Source organism: Rhinopithecus roxellana, chromosome 21, assembly GCF_007565055.1.
Source record: "Rhinopithecus roxellana isolate Shanxi Qingling chromosome 21, ASM756505v1, whole genome shotgun sequence".
NCBI classification, from domain to species: domain Eukaryota; kingdom Metazoa; phylum Chordata; class Mammalia; order Primates; family Cercopithecidae; genus Rhinopithecus; species Rhinopithecus roxellana.
Genome location: NC_044569.1, coordinates 29552062 through 29573545, shown reverse-complemented (window position 1 = coordinate 29573545; position 21484 = coordinate 29552062). Strand labels below are relative to the sequence as shown.

Here is a 21484-nt window from a genome sequence, read left to right as displayed (position 1 = left end):
GATCACTAGCTTCATTTGCCATCAAGAAATAGCAGGGAAAATTTTCTACAGAATAAAATCAACGTGATGAATTACATGCAGAAAAATTCAAATCAATGATGCATTGTAACTTTTATCTCAATGCAATATTCCTATTATTATTATTATTATTATTATTATTATTTTGAGACGGAGTTTCGCTTTCGTTGCCCAGACTGGAGTGCAATGGCGCGATCACGGCTCACCACAACCTCCGCCTCCCGGATTCAAGTGATTCTCCCACCTCAGCTTCCTGAGTAGCTGGGATTACAGGCATGTGCCACCACACCTGGCTAACTTTTTATTTTTAGTAGAGACGGGGTTTCTCCATGTTGGTCAGGCTGATCTCGAACGCCGGACCTCAGGTGATCTGACCACCTCAGCCTCCCAAAGAGCTGGGATTACAGGCGTGAACCACCGCGCCTGGCCTTGTTATTTGTATTTATAAGTGCATGTAGTGAAAAGGGTCAAAGGGCTGTACAGTTTTTTTTTTTTTCCAAAACATAGTAGTCCCTTGCCCTTCCTCATTTTCGTTACCTTGAGACAACAGATTTTACTACTTCTAACTCATTTTATTTTTCACTTTCTGGATAGCATGCTTATGACACTAATACATTTTTTCAATTTTAGACATTCATGATTCATTTATGTCTTCCTCTCCCCAAACTCACCACATAGAATACTCCTCTCATGTATCTTTCAGAAATACTTGTATTAAAATATGGTTATATCAATATTTGCTGTTTATTTCTTATGACCTTGCCAGCACTCTTAAACCACATGGTAAAAATGATTTTGCTTTCCCTCCTACATAACTTTTTTCCACTAGAGCTAACAATTGTCATTTTGAGGACTTACTTTTTCTGTATTTACCATAAATTGATCTGAAACTCCTCTGTGATGCAGCAGGAATTCTAGCAATTTCAACTTCCTGAGAAAGACTCCATTAGAAGCTTGACTTGGAGCTATAATGAGAGTCACACAATTGCCATCCTGGTGTCTCCCTTCATCCAGAAAAAGAAGAGGGAGGAATATATGAAACCTAGAATCCACTCTAAAAAATTTTCCAGAACAAAAGGACATGCATTTCCACATTGTAAACATTTAACAAGTGCCCATAACAAGGGAATAATAAGTCTACTATGTTTGTTTTTGTGTCTGTAAAAGTTGGGTTATGGTTGTAAGCATGAAAACAGATACTGACTGTTGAAGGAAAAAAAAAATACGAGGTCAGGAGTTGGAGACCAGCTTGGCCAATATGGTGAAACCCTGTCTTACTGAAAATAGAAAAATTAGCGGGGCTTGGTGGTGGGCGCCTGTAGTCCCAGCTACTTGGGAGGCTGAGGCAGAAGAATCACTTGAACCTGGGAGGCGGAGGTTGCAGTGAGCCGAGATTGCACCACTGCACTCCAGCCTGGGTGACAGAGCGAGACTCCGTCTCAAAAAAAAAAAAAAAAAAAAAAAAAAAAAAAGTTAAGTATTTGAAGATGGGGTGGCTCATAGAATTCCCAGGACACCCGATGGAGTAGGCTTGCAAAATAGAACGTGTCTCAACTCCAGTGGGAAACGAGGCAGGAAGCACAACTAACAATTTGGGCTTCAATACCCTCCCTAGAACACGCTGCAGCGAACCTGAGCAGCATCACTCCCCCATGCCCGGATGAGTCCTGAGCCCCCATTTTTATTCACTTGTTCCAAAATCTAGGTCTCTTAAATATATCTGGGAGGCAGCAGCTGGTATCTCCCCCTTCAGCTTCCATAGTGACAGCTAGGGTACAACTTACTTTCCAAACAGAACACGCTGTGACATTCCCTCCAAGCTCGCTGAAGCACTCGAACCGACAAATGTCCCTACTCGACCAGATGATAGTTTTCTTAAAGGCAGGGTTTAATGTACCCTTTTGTAAAGGTTTCAAGGCCCTATCTAATACCTGAGTTTATTCCAGATGTATCTAAATATATCCGAGGTTCTTTTAAAATGATGAAAAAACAAAAACAGTATATATCAATATTCTCAATTGGCAGTATTGCAATAATGGCCAATAGTTCATTTTTAATAACACTATTGACACTGCATTTGGATATCAGGGTTTACTAATCATCCGCATTCATACGTTGCATATTTTTCTAGACTTTAACTTTATTCAAATCTATTGATTTTTAAACCTGCAACTTATGCGTAGACACAGGTATACCTTTACAAAAACTATCAAATTTTTTGGTAACATACTACCTCCAAAATTTCAAGTAAGAAGTTGCTTTTTGTCCATTTTTAAATGGAAATCTGCTAATCAAAATGCCACAAAATTATACTGTGTTTCATTTGACCTATGGAAACCAATATAATTACAGGAAGAAAGCAGAGTCAATCTTCTACCTGTGGTCAAATAAGTGGAGGCCCTTTCTAGACTAAGTTCTCATGAGTTTAAAATACCAAGCATGAGTTCTCCAAATTCCTGAAAAGGAAGTCTTGTGTTGTATTGCCAAGTCAAATTTGTAAGACATAAAAATAAAACTTGAGAAGAAGCTATGATTAACTTACTTTCTTCATTCTTCAAAATTTACATAATCTCAGCTGATTTTATATTTTTATAAAATGCATTCTTAAGATATATCCATATTCAAGCATGTATTCATTACATCCTTTATGCCAGGTATCCAAAAGTACTTACAGTGACTAAGACCATTATTCCTTGATCAGCTGCATGAATAAGACTTTGAACTCTCCAGTATACTCTCGGTGGTACTAAGTTTTCTGAGTAACAGCTTTGGATGTGGCTTCAGTTGAGCTGATTTATCCCACACTTTATTTTTATCACATAGTGGCCCTCAGAAGCAAATTTCGATTTCTTTTTAGTTCACATAAAAATGTACAATGAAATGTAATGGCTCAGTAGCTTCTAGAGATATAGATTACCCTTCTAAACTTTCTGTAATTTTGCATGTCTATTTGATAATTCTTTCAATGGCTAAGGAATAGCTATCTTTTGTTTTTCTTTTTAAATATTTATTTGTTTGTTTATTTATTTATTTATTTTGAGACGGAGTCTCACTCTGTTGCCCAGGCTGGAGTGCAGTGGCATGATCTTGGCTCACTGCAACCTCTGCCTCCCGGGTTCAAGCAATTCTCCTGCCTCAGCCTCCCGAGTAATTGGGACTATAGGCATCTGCCACCACACCCGGCTAGTTTTTGTATTTTTGGTAGAGACAAGGTTTCACCATGTTGGCCAGGATGGTCTTGATCTCCTTACCTCGTGATTCACCCGCCACGGCCTCCCAAGGTGCTGGGATTGCAGGCGTGAGCCACCAGGCCCGGCCTTGAATAGCTATCTTTTATAAAGTTGAGCTATTGACAAAAATATGCTTTACTATGTGCTATAATTTTTAAGGCAATTTCTTATATGCTTGCTTTTTTTAAACAACAAGATGGTGGCAAGATAAATGTTATTATCCTGATTGACAATTGAGGAAAACTAGATCAGGAGAAACTGTGTGCCAAATCGTCCTACGGCAGTTTAAGATAGGAATTGTAATTCTCAGAATCTTTTTCTTTATGTTTCTGAGTTAGAATTGGCTGCAATGGAATTTGCATGAGATACGGAAGGTGGATGTGAAACATTAGAAATTACTCTTTGTAGGTCATTTTAGTCAATATGGTGATGGGCAGATGGAGAGGGCCTGGCATATCCCAGCTTGTCCTTTCTCTACTGCATGTCTGGATCATCTTCTGACTGACAGGGCTGCTATAGTCTTAGCTACTGCTGTCGGTTGGTTGCAGAATGGCAGAGGTAATAGCTGTCCAGTGGCAACAGCTCGCAGAGACCTCTTAGAAACTTCCCTTTCACATCCAAGTAACAAGATGCAAGGTCAGTGTGTTTACAAAAAGGAAAAGAAAAGTCTATTGGTTTTCTATATGCCAGAAATGAGCAATTCGGATTTGAAATTTAAAAAGCAATGATGCCATTTACCAGAGCACCAAAACCAGTGAGGAACTTCTGTATACGTTCAACCAAATGCATACAGGATCTGGATGCTTTATATCCGTTACTGTGCTCTGCTCACTAGTTTAGGACTTTTATGGATAGATCCTTTGGCGTTTTCACACAGATAATCATGTCTTCTGTGAATAAAGATACTTCCTTTTTTTTTTTTTCAATCTTTATACCTTTTATTTCTTTTCCTTGTCTTTATTGTAGTAGCTTGGACTTCCAGGAATAGAAGTGACAAGATAGTGCATTCCTGCTTTGTTTCTGCAGGAGAAGCACCCAGTTTTTCGATGTTAAGTACGATGTTAGCTGTGAGTGTTTTGTAGATGTTCTTGAACATCAAGTTGAAGAGCTCTCTATTTTTAGTTTGCTAAGCGTTTTTTTTTTTTTTTAAAGTTATGAATAGATGTTGGATTTTGTCAAATGCCATTTCTGCCTCTCAATGAATACAAGCATATGATTTTTCTTCTCTACATTGTTGATGTGGTGAATTACTGATTTTTTTAACGTTGAACCAGGCTTGTATAACTATACCAAATCCTGCTTAATCGTGGTCTATAATTATTTTTACACAGTACTGAATTTATGTTATTAATATTTTGTTGAGGATTTTTTCATCTAAGTTTATAAAAGATATTTATCTGTAGTTGTTTTTGAAATGTTTTTATTTGGCTTTGATATTAGATAATGCTGACCTCATAAAATGAGTTAGGAAGTGTTCCTTCTGCTTCTATTTTCTGGAAGACATTGTGAAGATTTGATATTTCTTTCTAAAATGTTTGGTAGCATTATACTATTTTTTGGAATGTTATCTGTTATAGATGCAATTTCTTTAATAGATACAGGACTATTCCATGTTTCTATTTCTCCTTGTATACATTTTGGTAGCTTTTGTTTTTTAAGGAGTTGGTTCGTTTCATCTAAGTTATCAAATTTGTTGTCATAGAGTTGTTCCTAATATTCTCTTATTAGCCTTTGACACGTATGGCATCAGTAATGAGGACCCCTTTTTCATTTCTGAAATTATCCAAGAAAACCTAACGATTCTGAAAGTATATATACTAACAAGAGTTTGAAGATACATGAGACAAAAACTATTTGTGTATTTTCTCATTTTACTTGGTTAGCCTTGCTTGAACTTATGAATTTTTTTTTATCGTTTCAAATAATTGGCTTTTGGTTTCATTGGTTTTTCTTTAGTTTTTGTTTGTTTTTGACGTCCTTGATTTCTGCTCTAAAATTTGTATTTTCTTTCATCTGCTTGCTTTAGATTTATGTTCATCTTCTTTGGTTTCTTAAGATGGAAGCCTAGATTATTGATTTTATACGTTGTTTTCCTTTCCAATAGTGGCACTTAATGCTATAAATTTCACTTTGTTCCACAAGTCTTGGTAAGCTCTATTTTTATTTTCATTTACTCCAAAATATTTTAAAATTTCTTTTGATATTTCTTCTTTGAGCCATGAATTATTTACAATGTGTTGTTTAATCTCTATATATTTTGGGATTTTTCTACTTTATATCTCTTACAGATTTCTAACTTAATTTCATCATGTTTTTAAAACATTCTTTGTATAATTTCTATTCTTTTAAATTTTTTCAGGTGTATTTTATGGCCCAGAATATGGTCTATCTTGCAGAATGTTTCATGTGATCTTAAGAAGAATGTTCGTTCTGTTGTTGTCATATTCTACAAATGTCCATTAAATCAAATTGATTGATAGCACTGTTCAGATCATCTGTATCCTTTCTGATTTTCTCTCTTCTTGATCTATCACATACTGATAGATCAAGTGATCAAGTCTTGTTAAAGACTGCAAGTATAATAGTGGATTTTTCTATTTCTCCTTGCAGTTTTGTTAGTTTTTGTCTCATGTATCTTGATACTCTTGTTAGTACAAATACTTTCAGAATAGTTAGGTTTTCTTGGAGAATTTACCCCTTTACCACATGTAATGTCCCTTTTATTCTTGATAATCTTTCATGTTCTGTCTACTTTTTCTGAAATTAACACCACTTTCAGCTTTTTAAAAAATTAACATTAGCATCTCACATCTTTCTCTATCCTTTTAATTTTAAATTATCTAAATATTTATATTTAATGTGCCTTTCTTATAGACAATGTATAGTTGCATCCATTTGTAAATTCACTACTTTTTTTTACGTATAAATGTTATGGATATATAATAGTTGTATATATTTGGGGGATACATGTGATGTTTTGATACCTGCATACAATGTGTAATGATCATATTGGGTAATTGTGATATCTATCACTTCTAACATTCATCTTTTTTGTGTGTTTAAATCCACCACTTCTAATTGGTACATTTAGATTATTCAAATTTAAGTGATTATCGACATAGTTGTATTAATATCTACTATATTTGTAACTTTTCTATTCTTGCACTTGTTCTTTTTTATCCTCACTTTTTCTGTGTTCTCTGATTTTAACTGGGGTTTTTATATGATTTAATTTTCTCTCTTGACATATCTTTCATTGGTCAACCTAGGTTTCTCTCCTTTCCCCCTTTTTTTTTTGGTATTTATTTTATTTAGTGTTGTCTGAGCTACCTGAGTTGGTGTCTATCACTAATTTTGGCAAGTTCTCAGATTATTACTTCTAACATTGTTTTGCTCCATTCTTTCTTCTTCTCCAATTATTCAGTAGTCTTGAATGTTCTGGGTTTTTCCCACTCTTTTGAATTTTAGTTTGAAAAGTTTCTATTGACCTAGCTTCAAAGTCATTGATTCTTCCTTCAGGGATTCCAAGTCAACTGATAATTGCATCAAAGATATCCTTCCTTTCTGTTACTATGTTTTTATTGCATTTCTTTTTTATTCCTTCTTAGTATTTCCATCTTTCTTCTTACATTATCCATCTGTTGCCTATTATTTTTCATGAGAGCTCTTAACGTATTAATGATAAATTCCATGTCTGATAATTCTGACACATGTATCATGTCTCTATCTGGTTCCAATAATTGCTTTATCTCTTCAGACCATGACTTTTCTTCCCTTTTGATGTTCTTTGAATTTTTCTTTTTGAATTTTTTGTTGCAAGCCAGATCTGGTGTGTTATGTAATAGGAACTGAGGTAAATAGGTCTTTAGCTTGCAGACTTACCTCAATCTGACTAACTATTAGACTGTGTTTAAAGTCTGTTATAACTGTAGGCGCTAAACTTCTTCAAATGCCTCTAGTGTCTCTGTTTTGTTTGTTTATATGTTTTTCCCCTTCTTGACTTCAGACTTCCCTAAGTGCTCCTCTTCGGAGAGACTTTCTGTCTTGCAACTCTTTCCTCTGCAATTCACTGTTATTCTATTGGAGCCCTGTTGGTGTAGTGCTAAGCTGTGGGAAAGGAGAGTGTTCTATAATCTTACAGGGAAATCTCAGTCTTTTAGTGGGTCTATGTCTGGGACATTCACAGAGCTTCTCCAGTGGTGTTGCTTGCTTATCCTCAACTCCCTTTCCTGGCTGCAGCATTCCCAATGTATTTCTTTGAAGGCCTGCCCCCTGTTGACTGGTTATTTACCCTCTTTCCTTAAGTGGAACAAGGAGACTTCAGGCGCTGGGAGGAAGTTCGGGAATTGTGTTTGGCAGAGTCCTTTCCATCTTTGTTACCAAGAAGGTTCATGGCTTATTTCACAATGGATGTCCCTCTCCATCTGTTGCCAGAGCCACGAGGAGATTTCTCTTGGGTCCTCATAATAAGAACCTTGGAGTTTCCTACAGGAAAAGCCCTTGAATGTGTAGAGTGCCTCAAGAGCACAGCCCCCATGGGTTTCTTGCTCACACTAGTCCACAAACAGATGCCAGGAATTCACCCAACTTACCATATAAAGCCTTTACCATATAAAGGCTCATATGACTAGTTTATGACTCCAGTGCTTTGACTCCAGATAAATGGCTATTGGTTGCCGTATCTCTCTGGATGTATCTGTATCTTCAGATTTTGGGATGGCAGTTTGCTCAGGACTTTGGTTCTCTAATAGGTCTAAGAAAAGTCATTGATTTTCAGCTTTCCAGCTTTGTCTTGTTATAAGCATGGCAGCAACATCTTCCATGCTCTTAACATGATGGCACTGAAGGCAGAAGTCAATCTCCATGTATAAACATTTTAACACATATGTTTTATCTTGATCTCTGACCTGTCTCTTTGCTCTGACTTTCTGATACTGCACGAGGGTTCCTGTTGCTGGACTCCATTCCATCTGACTTGCTCCCATCTAGGCTGCTCTTTGGCTCATCTTTATAAATCACATCCAGCCGACAAAATACTTAAATGAAAATGAAGCACATATTTATTTTTTAAATAAATACGAAATAAAGTATAGACATCGATCTGAAGATGAGTAGGAGATCGTACTGAGTTTCTCTGTTTATGCTTGGATCAACATCAGGCCTTATACAAATATTCAAGTCCAGAGGCAAAAGGTAATAAGGAAAATTTGTATCACAAGCCACGAGGAGATAACATGTCAAGTCTGCGCGATTGGAAATAAACTAAAGATGAACTGCTGGGGGTGCTCACTCGTCACAGAGCTCAGTCTACAGCACCAGATTTATAAGCTTTTTTGGGGGAAAATTCTGTTAAAATAAAATGAAATATGAGTCACAGGGTGGTGTTTCACTCATATGTGTTCAATATTAATTCATTTTAAGGTTTAGCTGCACAAAAGGTAAATGAGAATTAGAAGACTCCATGGTAAGAGAAGCCACAGAAGTAAAGCATTGTCCAGGGTTCTGTGTCTATATATTTAAATATTAGGCTTCTGAGAAAAAAACACAACAGGAAGACAGATGAACACAACAGAGGGCAGAAGGTCTATATGTCCTGAGGCCTTTTATGCAACATTTGTTAGTGGAATGTTTTTTAAGAATGTGTGAGAGAGTCATTTCAATGTGAAATAAAGACCTACGTCTACAGACTTGCCTCATAGTTTGTTCACTCCATATGGTCCTATGTAAATAGTGAAAAGCTTTTATAAATAGATCATTTAATAATCTCTTAAAGCTGAACCCCTTTTCTCTCTACATGTTAGTGGAAGTAGTGTTGAATATTTTCTATTAGTATAGATAAACAAATGAACAAACAAACCCACTATTGCCCAAAACAGGTTACTATCTTTCCCAGGTTAAGGAAAAGCTTAAATAATAACTGACCGGTAAGTATCACATGGCATTTAAGCTTCAGGAAGAATATTGGGTCTAGATAGAAACAAAAAAGTCAAATGCGATCTCTTTTACTAAATAGTCAATGGTAATGATCTGAACTACATGAGAGATCATAGTGTTCTTATATATTAAAAATAATGTCCCAAGCCCCATCCATAAGCTTAAGTTAAACACATGGTTAAAAATACCATCAAAATGTTATCATTTACAAGGTAAAACACCATAATGTAACATCTCTTGGAGTATAGTGTCTCTTAGATACCTATGTGTTTAACGTCTCATTAAAGAGTTAGACACTACAAATGTCACATGAAGGATGGAGTTACATTTTGTTCATGAATTTAGAGAACATTTTGTACTATGTGTAACATTGATTTTACCTGAGATATCAATTGTCACCCCAAATCAGTCTAAGTTGTGCATAGTCTTAAAAATGCAATGAACATTATCTCCCATTAAATGCCTACTCATCCCACTTACAAATTCTAAACTTAAAACAATTCAATTTTAGTTACATTTCCTAGTCAGATCTCTTGATGATCCACGCATTTTAGAATTTAGAATGCCATCCCTTTTCACTATTGAGAAAAAGGGTCTGATATGAGGAATGAGAAGGAGGGAGGGAGGAGAAGAGAGCTGAGTAGAACATTTTAAATCTATTTCTTGTAACATTTTTCTTTAGATTATTCTGATGAGAGTGAAGTGACTAGTTACAGTGAGTAAAATGGGTTATTTCTGAGTAGTGGTTTTAATAATCTATTTTTTTTGGGGGGAACATGAATTTCCAGCTCTATATTTGGCTCTTTGAAATGTACTTAGATTTGTTAAAAACCATAAGCCTCAAAAACAGCAGGTTACCTAAAAACAGCAGGTTATCTATAACTTTTAATAGATATTGGAACAAGAAAGGAATTTCTTAAGTCAAATGGTACTCAAAGGACAGTCATTAAGCAAGATTAGACTGAGTATACCTACCTCATGGCTTGAGGTGTACACTTCTTCTCTGGATGGTGAGCCAAATCTTACAGAAGGGACCAAATCTTACCCACTTTTGAATTCCCAGTAATTAGAACATTCAACTCATGCTTTTAAGATTGAATTTTGGAATAACATTTTCCCCCTTTGGCTTCTTCATAACCAAAGTTTGCAAATATTCGGAGAGTATTGAATATTTAGAATGGATCTCTGTAATTCACACATGAATAGAAAGTAACAATGAGGCCGGGAGTGGTGGCTCATGCCTGTAATACCAGCACTTTGGGAGGCCAAGGTGGGCGGATCACTTGAGGTCAGGAGTTCGAGACCAGCCTGGCCAACATGGTGAGACCCCCCCGTCTCTACTAAAAATACAAAAATATTAGCTGGGCATGGTGGCACTCGCCTGTAGTCCTAGCTACTTGGGAGGCTGAGGCAGGAGAATCGCTTGAACCTGGAAGGTGGAAATTGCAGTAAGCCGAGATCGTGCCCCTGCACTCTAGCCTAGGAGACTCCGTCTCAAAAAAAAAAAAAAAAAAAAAAAGACAATGAGTGTGTATTTGTCTTATATGCAAGTTTGTGTCAAGAGAGGAAAAAATAGAGGATATTTTAAAAATGAGGTTTAAAAAATGTATAGAACGCAAATAGCAACAGATATATTTGGAGTTATGTTAGATTTTGTTATCTAATAATTTGCTTTCTTTTTTTTCTTTTAAAGAGGATTTAAAACATTTATACATTTCAAAAAACAGAGACAATTTTGGAGTTATGTTAGACTGTGTGTCTAGTATTTTTTGTGATTAAAATGCAGCCTATTTGTGGGGTGGGGTGGGGTGGCTGCTGGGGAAGAGAAAGAGGAGAAGGAGGAGGAGGAAGAAGGAAAAAGTTCAGACATAGCTTTAAGAAAGGAATTCCGGGAGCTAGTGAGGATGGTCTCTCTTGCATTCCCTACTTCTATGCATTTTCATGTCTCCTACAGAAAGCCATATATGCATTTGCTGTCACAGCTCCACACTGACATTGATGCATATCAAATGGAATTAAAAGGAGTCCAGAGCAAAGATCAGGAGATGTTGCTTGTCCTCCACTCATGTTTTGGTGGTAGCAATTACTCAATAAGTAGTGATTAACTGGCTTTTGCGATCAGACGAAATCAGCAGGCTAATATTCTGAAGATACCTACATATTAGTGTAATTCATACTTCCGTGAATGTTTTGATATTCTATCCAGCTCTTGCTCAAACATTTATTTTAATAATTTACCATATGGATGCTAAAATTAGATAAATCTTTTAAAAATATATATTTTTTACTAAACTGGAAGTAAAAATAGTTGATGTTCTTTGTACATTACGAAAATAGCATAATTGCTATTGGGCTGTGCCTTGTGACATATATTTATTAAATACCTTCTTTGATGTTAGCTCTAAGCTTATATAAACCTTTACATTATTTCTAAAGACACTTTCCCAAGTAAATATAGTCTCTATGATTTTAATAGTGACAAAAAGGAAAAGAAAATTCATCAAGTTCATACCACCAATTCGTTATGAAGATGTGTCACTGAAAATTCATATTCAGAATATGCTGTATTTCATTCAGTATTGACAAAGAATGGGTGATTTCATCGTCATTGGCACTCCAGAACATTTTTCAAACTCTATTGCCTGCATAAAATGGAAAGGTCTCATACATTTTTCATTGCTTTCTTCAATTCATGAATTTGGCCAGACTTACCCACTGAAGGGCATTTTTTTTTTTTTTTTTTTTTTGAGAAGGAGTCTCGCTCTGTCGCCCAGGCTGGAGTGCAGTGGCCGGATCTCAGCTCACTGCAAGCTCCGCCTCCCGGGTTTACGCCATTCTCCTGCCTCAGCCTCCCGAGTAGCTGGGACTAAAAGCGCCCGCCACCGCGTGAAGGGCATTTTTAACAGTACTGACTGCTTGATTCCTTTTCTCTCACCCAGTTTGATTTCTCTGATATTATTGGAGCTTCACACTCTCTTTAAAAGCATTATTCTCTAAAAGGAAAAATGCTCATAACAAATTAATCTAATAAACCCATAAGAAATGCCCAGCTAATATTTAAAGGTTAAGTTTGAAAAATAGATTCTATAAGTGTATTTCTAGACAGGTCTAAATCTGAGTGACAAAGGCTACTTAATTATGGGCTGAAAAATAAAAGAAGCCATTGATAACATAACAGCATGATATGATAGTCATAGCTGCATGCATTTCACTTTTGAAGTTAAATTTTTACCAAATGATGTTCATTTTTTTCTTTTTTCTTTTCTTTTCTTTTTTTTTTTTGTTATTAGAGGGTGAGCAGAGTTCTGTAGGAAAAGCCATTGTCTAGCTGTGCGACATTATGCAAGCCACTTAAGCTCTCTGGATATCTTTTTTTTTTTTTTTTTCCTTGAAGGCTGAGTCTCACTCTGTCCCCCAGGCTGGAGTGCAGTGGCACGATCTCAGCTTACTGCAACCTCCGCCTCCCAGGTTCAAGCAATTCTCGTGCCTCAGCCTCCTGAGTAGCTGGGATTACAGGCATCTGCCACCAAGCCCAGCTAATTTTTGTATTTTTAGTAGAGACGGGGTTTCACCATGTTAGCCAGGCTGGTCTTGAACTCCTGACCTCAAGTGATCCACCCGCCTCAGCTTCCCAAAGTGTTGGGATTACAGATGTGAGCCACCGCACCCAGCCTGGATATCTGTGTTGGGATTACAGGTGTGAGCCACCGCACCCAGCCTGGATATCTATGTTGGGATTACAGGTGTGAGCCACCGCGCCCGGCCTGGATATCTATGTTGGGATTACAGGTGTGAGCCACCGCGCCCGGCCTGGATATCTATGTTGGGATTACAGGTGTGAGCCACCGCGCCCGGCCTGGATATCTATGTTGGGATTACAGGTGTGAGCCACCGCGCCCGGCCTGGCTATCTATGTTGGGATTACAGGTGTGAGCCACCGCGCCCGGCCTGGATATCTATGTTGGGATTACAGGTGTGAGCCACCGCGCCCGGCCTGGATATCTATGTTGGGGTTACAGGTGTGAGCCACCGCGCCCGGCCTGGATATCTATGTTGGGGTTACAGGTGTGAGCCACCGCGCCCAGCCTGGATATCTATGTTGGGGTTACAGGTGTGAGCCACTGCGCCCAGCCTGGATATCTATGTTGGGATTACAGGTGTGAGCCACCGCGCCCAGCCTGGATATCTAAAAGTGTTAATCTCTAGTGTCATTTTCAATATTAAATTCTACAATTCCTTCAAACCATAGTCAACCTAATAAAAATTCAGTTATATTAAAATACGGAGTTAGGAAAACACTGGAAATACATAATAAATTATCGGTAACCTTTCATTTAATAAAGGGCCTTCTTTCACTTTATTTTCAAAATAGCAAGCTAATAAGTGAAGGAATAAGTAACATTTTAAACATTAGCAGAATACGATTGTCAGAATTTTGTTTAATTACAGTTACATTTCATCACATGATAACAAAAATATAAGAAAACCAAGTAATATTACAGTGTTAGCTTTATTAAATAACTTGTGGGTAAAACCATCAATTTTGTTGTTCAAAATCTCAATCATGCAAAGTTGTGATGTAAAGTAGTAGTTTTGAACTGTTTTACCTTTAAGTGATGGAGCAAATTTTAATAGTGCACAACTTCATAGCAATATCATTCGTAAATTTTTTAGAATTATGAATAAGACATTGTTAACAATAGATTAGGTTTATTTATTGATGGTTAAGATAAAAACTATGACTTCAGAAGAAGATAATTCTTCAATTATGTATTTCATGTATTTTTACCAAGGGGAAAAATCACACAGACAGATTTAAAAATAATTTAATTTCCTAATTTTATTATTGCCTCATTATTATAATATTTTCTGTTCTGCCAGAAATTCACATTTCAGTTCCAGGGACAGCTGTTGCTTTGTATCTCATCCCAAAACATAGTTCAGCTAGTTTTTAAGTACAGATGTCCCCAAATTATCATTTATCTAGAATAGATTGTTACTAAAAATGAAGTACGCCAAATCATGTATTTTCCAACAGAAGCAAATTTATAATGGGTGTTTTTTTTTCTTAACAAGGGCCTAATGTCCAAAGTTATTTCTTATCGAAATGATCATAAACATTATATTGAACCAGCTACAAATGACATCCCTTATGATGTACAGTAGAAGACTTCACAAAGTATATATAAATTAATTAAATAAAGATTTACAAAAAGCAAATATATAACACATTATTTAATATATTTTAGAGATTCATAGGGATAAGGATTTTGCAGGATGGGGTAATTCTGTGTGGATCTATTAAGGAAAAGGTAACTTCAGTGGAACACACAGAGTGGGTCAAAAGCCAAAAATGTATGTGTGTGTGTGTGTGTGTATGTGTGAGTATGTGTGCGTGTGTGTCAGCATGCACTAAGGTTGGGGTGGAGGGGGCCTCTGCAGGTCTTGGAAAGTCTCCTGTCATCTGCAATAAAGATGGAACTGGCTTTTATGTCAGGGAGCAGCCTGAGTTGTTGATGTCCTTTAGGCACTGCTTGCTATAACTAAAGTAATACAGTATCTTACAACTGGAAAGAATCATACTCTGTTATCAGTTTTCACAACACAGTTGGAGCTCCCCCACTCTACCCACTGATACAGATATATATATTTTTATAAGAGTAAGCATTATTTCTTGAACTATGCACTGTACATGTGAATCTGAATTTGATTTCTAATTATTTCATATTGACTTATATTTTGTTAATTTCTGATGGATATTTAATATCAAGATACTACTATCATCTTGTTCTTTATTTTCCCTGGCTTTCAGTCCCTCTGTAAAATAGTTAATGATCTGGAACTACTTTCTCAACCATTTTCAGATGCTTTCTTTGAGAGAAATCCTGCAGTGACTTAAAAACATAAAATCATTATCTCAGTTTCCTTCTTTGCCTGACTTTGGGTTTCTGAATTTCGGACACCCGATAATAAGCAACTCTTTTGAGGCTGTGGGTCTCTTGAGGGAATTAATATAACAATTCAGTCCTAACATTAGCACAGCAACAGGCTGAGGGTGTAGATCTTGCTCCATTCGATGTTCAATTAAGTGCAGAAAGGGTTGATTTTATGCTCACAGTCTAAAATCATCCTAATAGCAGGAAAGAGTGAGGAACTTAATTGTTTCAACAGCTAACGTGGGCCCCAAATAATGATTAGAAATTTAAATCCATTCATTCTTCTGACAATTGGAATGTGGAGTTCAGACAACGAAACAGGCATGGAAGATAACTTTTAAAAAACTTACTAGTTAAACAGAATTGTAAGAGGGAATATTTCTATTACAAATGTATTTTTCCTCTCTCCTTCAAACATTAATATTTATAAGATGTTAAAATCTTAGGAGAAAAATGTCTGAAAATTACAAGTATAATGTGGTTTTCATATTATTTAGTAATTTTAACATATTTCTTATTTATCTAAACTTCAGTTAATTTAAATCATTGTCTACTGAAGTTTATCAGGAAAAACCTAATGTATAAGGTATTATAAAAAAAAGTAATTTCCCCAATTTTTGTTGATAATGGAAGCTTCTTGAGGCTCACATGAAAAAAATGTAGCCCTGATGTTATCAATTATGCAACAAAGTTGTGACAAATGCCATAAATAATGACACCATAAAGTGCTAGAAAGTGATAAAAATTCCAAAAATTATAATCAATTACTATGTGATTGTGATAACTTAGTAGGACTACTAAACACAAACACCTACTTAATGTTTTTTAGTTTGACTACCACTTTAGGATAAGATTGAATTTCAATGAACTGAATGACAATATACAAGTAAATAAAGTTTATACCAATCATTCATGAGCTACCGGAAATCTAATGAATTGCTCCATAACGCCTCTCTACTGGTAGAGTTGGTGATGGGTTCAGCAAGAGTAGAGGCGTCTGAAAATCTGGGAAAACACTTAAATGTACAAGGGTTTATTTATTTTGAGGCCATGTGGCATTTCTCAGCTCCCACTACGTCAAACTGGGAAACACCTTGGAGCCAGGAAACATTCCTAGACCAGGAGCCTGGAACTACGAGAAACGATTCTTGGCTCCTTCTTTGCCTTTAAACAAATTACAACATCCATGGGTTTCAGTTTTCTCCTGAGGGAAACACAAAGTGGGACTTTATTCTACATGACCTTTAAGGGTGCTTCTAGATCTAGCTAGCATTCCACCTGCCTGGAAAATGTGCCCAACTTCCACAAGACTCTATAAACTGTCTAGTGCCTCCTCTGCTGGTGTAATTGCACAAATGCTACAAGATTCACATCCTTGAGTAAGAAGGTGGGGATTTGTGGCAGATCCACAGAGAAAATGTGGGTAATCTTCCAAATGTGTTTATAGAGAACGCACACACGAGAGTGTTGATCTCGTTTCACAGATCCAGCCCTGCCCACCAGTCTCACCGACAATTTATGTTCATGATAAAATTCAAATGAGGTTGGCTATATAAAAGTGATTCTCATGTTCCTGAAGACACATTTGACTGTGGGGACTTGGCTACACATTCTTTCTTGTTAAACGTTTTGCACTAAGCCGAAAGACGCATCTTTGTGGGGAATGTAGTGTCTTCCTCTAGTGACATTAAGACATAAAGCAACAGATGTCCTCTGTAAGTTGCATACTTAGTATGAGGCGACGGGGAAGAAGGCCAAGTCCATGACACCGGCCTTGGGTTAGAATGTTAGAAAGGTAGAAACCAAGTGTTACTGTGGACATTTAATCGTATTCTTTATCATTTAACCTGAATTGTTGCCTTCATGACTAGTTGCCATCCTCCCTCTCTATTCTCTCCATGGGAAACTGCACTTCATAAATTTCATCGTCTGCAAACACACACTCCATAAATTTCATAAGCTGAATTTGTGTGGCATGTCACCCACTGTTACAGCTATTAATGCATATCCAGTGGCAAATTTTTATCGATTTTGAGAACGCTGTGTTTGGGAGATCATATAGTTAATGACTGATGAAGTAATTTGAAATATTTGAAATTGCAAGGTATTTACAGACATGAGCACAGGATTGGAGAAACATGTATAATTTTCACTTTGTGCAGTCTTCAATATAATATTTTAAAATAAAACACGAATTGTTAAAGCCCTAAATCTCAGTTCCATTAGGTGTATACTGCCCACTTACTGTGCTGTGTTATAATAATCAAAACTGGAATATAAGTTTTTAGGAGAATATCATTTCCTTAGCTTGTTTTCACTGCATCACTAATGGCCAATTTTATTAAATGGCTCAAATAATCTAGGGAGTAGGGTCCCCATGCTTTTTTTATGAAGTTTTCTGAGATACTGGCCAAACAAGGAGGGGCACACATCAATTTTTATGATGTGTTTTTAATATCTACAATAAAGATATGACATGCAATAAACTGGATCTGTAGAAACTACTACTAACAATGTAAAGTTATTTATCAGTCCACTGTTTCTATACTGAATAGACGGTATAAGAGGTTCACCATTTTATAGGTGATGAAAGATTTTCAAACCTAATTTCCCAATGAAGACAGAGAAGAATTGTGCAAGATACTAGGACTAGTTCTCTAGTTTCTATTTGGTGAAAAAGGTGAGGTTTATGTTTTATAAACATGTTTCCATCGATTTCACATGCTCTATCAAACAGCATCTTCCCTCAAATATAAATACATATTTCTTATTTTATTGATTTCAAATTGTGGCAGTGGCCAGAACCTATTGATTCATACATATTTGCAACCTGCATAAATAAATTAGTTCTGAGTGCTTATTGTTTGTTCAATAAGTAAGTGAAAGATGTGTTTTCTTTTCTACCTCTGCCCCCACCCCCCAGAATGGGAAACTATTGAATCAAAGTTGTTTTGTACTTTCCTGAATTTTAAGTGTAATGTCATGTGTCAGTCATGTGTACATTAATTAATATTATCAGAAGAAAAAATTGGGAACATATAAAGTAAGTCCCCTCATGTCATCTTTCCTCTAGGCTTTGTCTGTTTTCAGAACTGCTATTCCTTACACTGAGTTCCTTTATCATTGGTCTCTTCCAACCTGATGCAGAAATGGTGACCATCTATTTATCTGTACAAATCTGAATGGAATTCAAACTGAGTCACTTTCAGAAGGAGCCAAAAGTTATCTTTGGTTCATAGTAATTCCTCCCTCACATTGAAAAAGACACATATATTAAAGATATCATACAATTTCTGAAGGGAGAAATGACTTACAAAGTGTAGAGGCATCCCCAGTCAAAAACCTACGAACTCAAGCGAGTGGTGTACATATCCATGACCCTTCTGGTTGCTCCAGTGAAACTGATTTTATGAAGTGCCAGGAGACTGATACAGTGACTTTCCATCTTTGGTTCTGGTAGAAGATTTATCTGTTTGTTATTTTTATTACAATGAACACTGCTTCATGTCAAGTATATTAGGTTAATATAAGTTCTCCTGTCTGTTCATTTAGCAGTCTTGACTCAGCTACGAGTGTGAGTGTACTTGGAGGAGTATGCTAGAATTAAGCTCTAAGAATGTACCATGAGATAGATGACAGCATTATCCTCATTGTGATGAGATCTGGTTACAAACTTGGGAAGCAGATTTCTCTCACACCCTCTCTTTTTACGACATCATTTTCAGAATGAACTGGACCAAGGTTATGCCTGATCTTTGGTACTCCTTCAGTTACATTCATTGGTAATGATCAGAATCAAATGGAGTTCTTGAAGCAATTGCATGCAGGTATTTGTCTCCTAAGAAACAGATGCAAGAGCAGACTCTTCTAATTAGCAGAATCCCTCCCTGGACTCGCTGTTTGTGCTTCCAGCACATGAATAAAGCTGAGTTGTGAACCAGGACCCCTGAGGGCCGTTCCCCATAAGTCCCTTGTAGAAACTTGTGGTGTCTAAGCAACAGCTCAACTGAGTGAGCCGGCGAGAGGCTCGCTCTGAATGTGGCCCCACTAGGAACTGTGCTCAAATGATCTCAGCTGGGAGTTGCTCTGGTGTATTTGACTAAAGACATTTCAAAAGCAAATGCCATGTGCCAAAGAAACTCACAAGTGTTTAACCCCAAAAGCTATGATTTCAAGGAAGGCTGTACAGTTGTAGGAACCAGTCATCTGCTCCTCTGCTGTGTCAGCAAAATTCACAGTGCAGAGAACTTGGGTAATTTTCTTTTTATCCCTGAAAGCTTAGGATAATTATTTTTTGCAGCCGCATTAACTCTTATGATTAGTATCTTGATGGGGTTTTCATACCTAGTGGAGTGATTTGGAGAGCGTAGGTAGTTGCTGTAAGTGCACATTTATCTAGGAGGGATCCGGAACCACTTTTATTTGGTAGTAATTCACTGAAATGAATTGTCAGTCTGCAGTCAAGCTATAGATAGGGATGAAAAGACCACTCATCAGAGATCAGCAAAAAAGGTACCCTTTCAACAGACTAATTTGGATAGTTTAAAAATTTTTCCTATTAAGAAAAAAAAAAAAACAAAAAAAGCTGGGTTTTCATCTTGCGTGACCTGAGTTCACTGTTCTTTAAATCCTCCCTAGCGTATTTGAGAGATAACCATCTTAGGCACAAAGCGTCAGATGATTCAGGCAGGATAATTTTTATTTTTACTTGAGTTAACTCCAAAATTAAGGGCAAATATATCTTTGTTGACCTGAATTAGCCAAACTCTTTCAGTCTCTGTGGAAATCACTACCTCCCTTTAAACACTGTAGGTTTGTAATCAGTGTCAGGGATGATGAAAATTATATTTGATCCATTTCTTATAATCTCAGACAACCTGTGTCCAGTAAAAGAAAAAATAAAGCCCTGCAAGTTCTGGTTACACAGTAAATAATAAGCCCTCAGTGGTTTTCTGAGAACAGCATCTATGGCATTTTAAATATTGGTATCCACAATCCTGTGCCCATTTTGTTCTTCTCTTTATTGCAAAATAGCTGAGTTCTTTTTAGGTGTATTCTTTCTTTCCTAAAGAGCTTTTCATTTAGAACCTCTCTTTTCTCTCAAGGTTAAATGGAAGCTGATCAGTATTCACACGGAAACCTCCTCACGTAGCTCAGGTGGACGGCCAAAGGGAGTAACGCTGTCAACAACAAGGAAACACTCATCAGAAAGACAGTGTATGACATGACGTGTAGGACAGCTAGACTGGTTCTTTTGCTTCTGAATGTTCCCCTTCTCACATTTTTGCTTACACTTGTCATGGGAACCGACTGGATTACATATACTTTTGCTAATAAGAAGCCTTTTTTTTTACAGCACTATTTTTAAAATAGCTATTCAACAAAACAATCTTAATTTTAATGCACCAAATTATGGTTTTCAACAATTTAAGTGAGCATATCCTGTCACCCTCAGCACATGTTTGATATATACTTGTTATATATAGATGGATATAGCAATATCCATATTTGTCTACACACACACACACACACACACGCACACACACACGAGTAGAGCTACAGGGCCCTGCCTAATAGTGTGTTCTGAATTTCATGTTCCTTTAATTGTCACTGGGTTTATTTATATGCAGCTATGATGTCATTTGTAGAGCTTACTGTATTTGTCCCTGTCAAAACTTTAAAAGCCACAGAGCTTGTGGAGGGTCACCACTATGTCTAAGGACAGACCCTGTGCTCAGCTGGGAGGACTGCGCTGTGAGATGAGAGGTGCCCACCACCCAGGCATACCCCAGCGTGGGCAACTCTCCCCAGTGCTGAGGCTTCTGCTACTGTCAGACCCAAAGAATTTTGTTTATTTAAATAACTGTTCATACGATTTGGATTCCATTCATGTGAAACATAGATTCCCCCAAAGAAATTCAATAAATAAAGGACTTAGCCACTGAATCAAGGAAGCAGAACTCCAGTTTTTAACCTTCCAATGGAACTGGGGCTAGAGCAGACCCATTTCAATTTGTACTGCAATTGGTCTTCCAGGAGGCAGAGGGTGCAATGACCCCACAGACGGGTCCAGGACAGACTGTCTCTCTAGTCAGCAGCGGCTCTCTGTGTGTCATTGGATGAGGCTGGAGCTGTAGCTGAAGCCATAGCTGCTGGACCGCGACAACGGCTGCTGGGCCTCTTCGCTCTGTTCCGGGGCGTAGCTGGGAAATGTCTGTGCACGAGACATCTTTGAGGTACCAAACCCATGACCTAGAGAGGAAGAAAGGAGAGCTCTACTGAGAAACAGATTCAGAAGCACAAAAGATAGACTATCTATCTATCTATCTATCTATCTATCTATCTATCTATCTATCTATCTATCAT

General features: G+C 37.0%; 1 protein-coding gene across 1 annotated transcript in view; it reads right to left on the bottom strand.

The window, feature by feature from the left end:
* Positions 1 to 13510: 13510 nt before the first annotated feature.
* The window catches only part of DOK6 (docking protein 6), a 435938-nt gene continuing 427964 nt past the window's right edge, over positions 13511 to 21484 (bottom strand). The window contains exon 8 of the mRNA XM_030925729.1: positions 13511 to 21370. Coding sequence (XP_030781589.1) covers positions 21231 to 21370 — 140 coding nt within the window. The 3' untranslated portion in view covers positions 13511 to 21230. The remainder of the gene's footprint in view (positions 21371 to 21484) is intronic.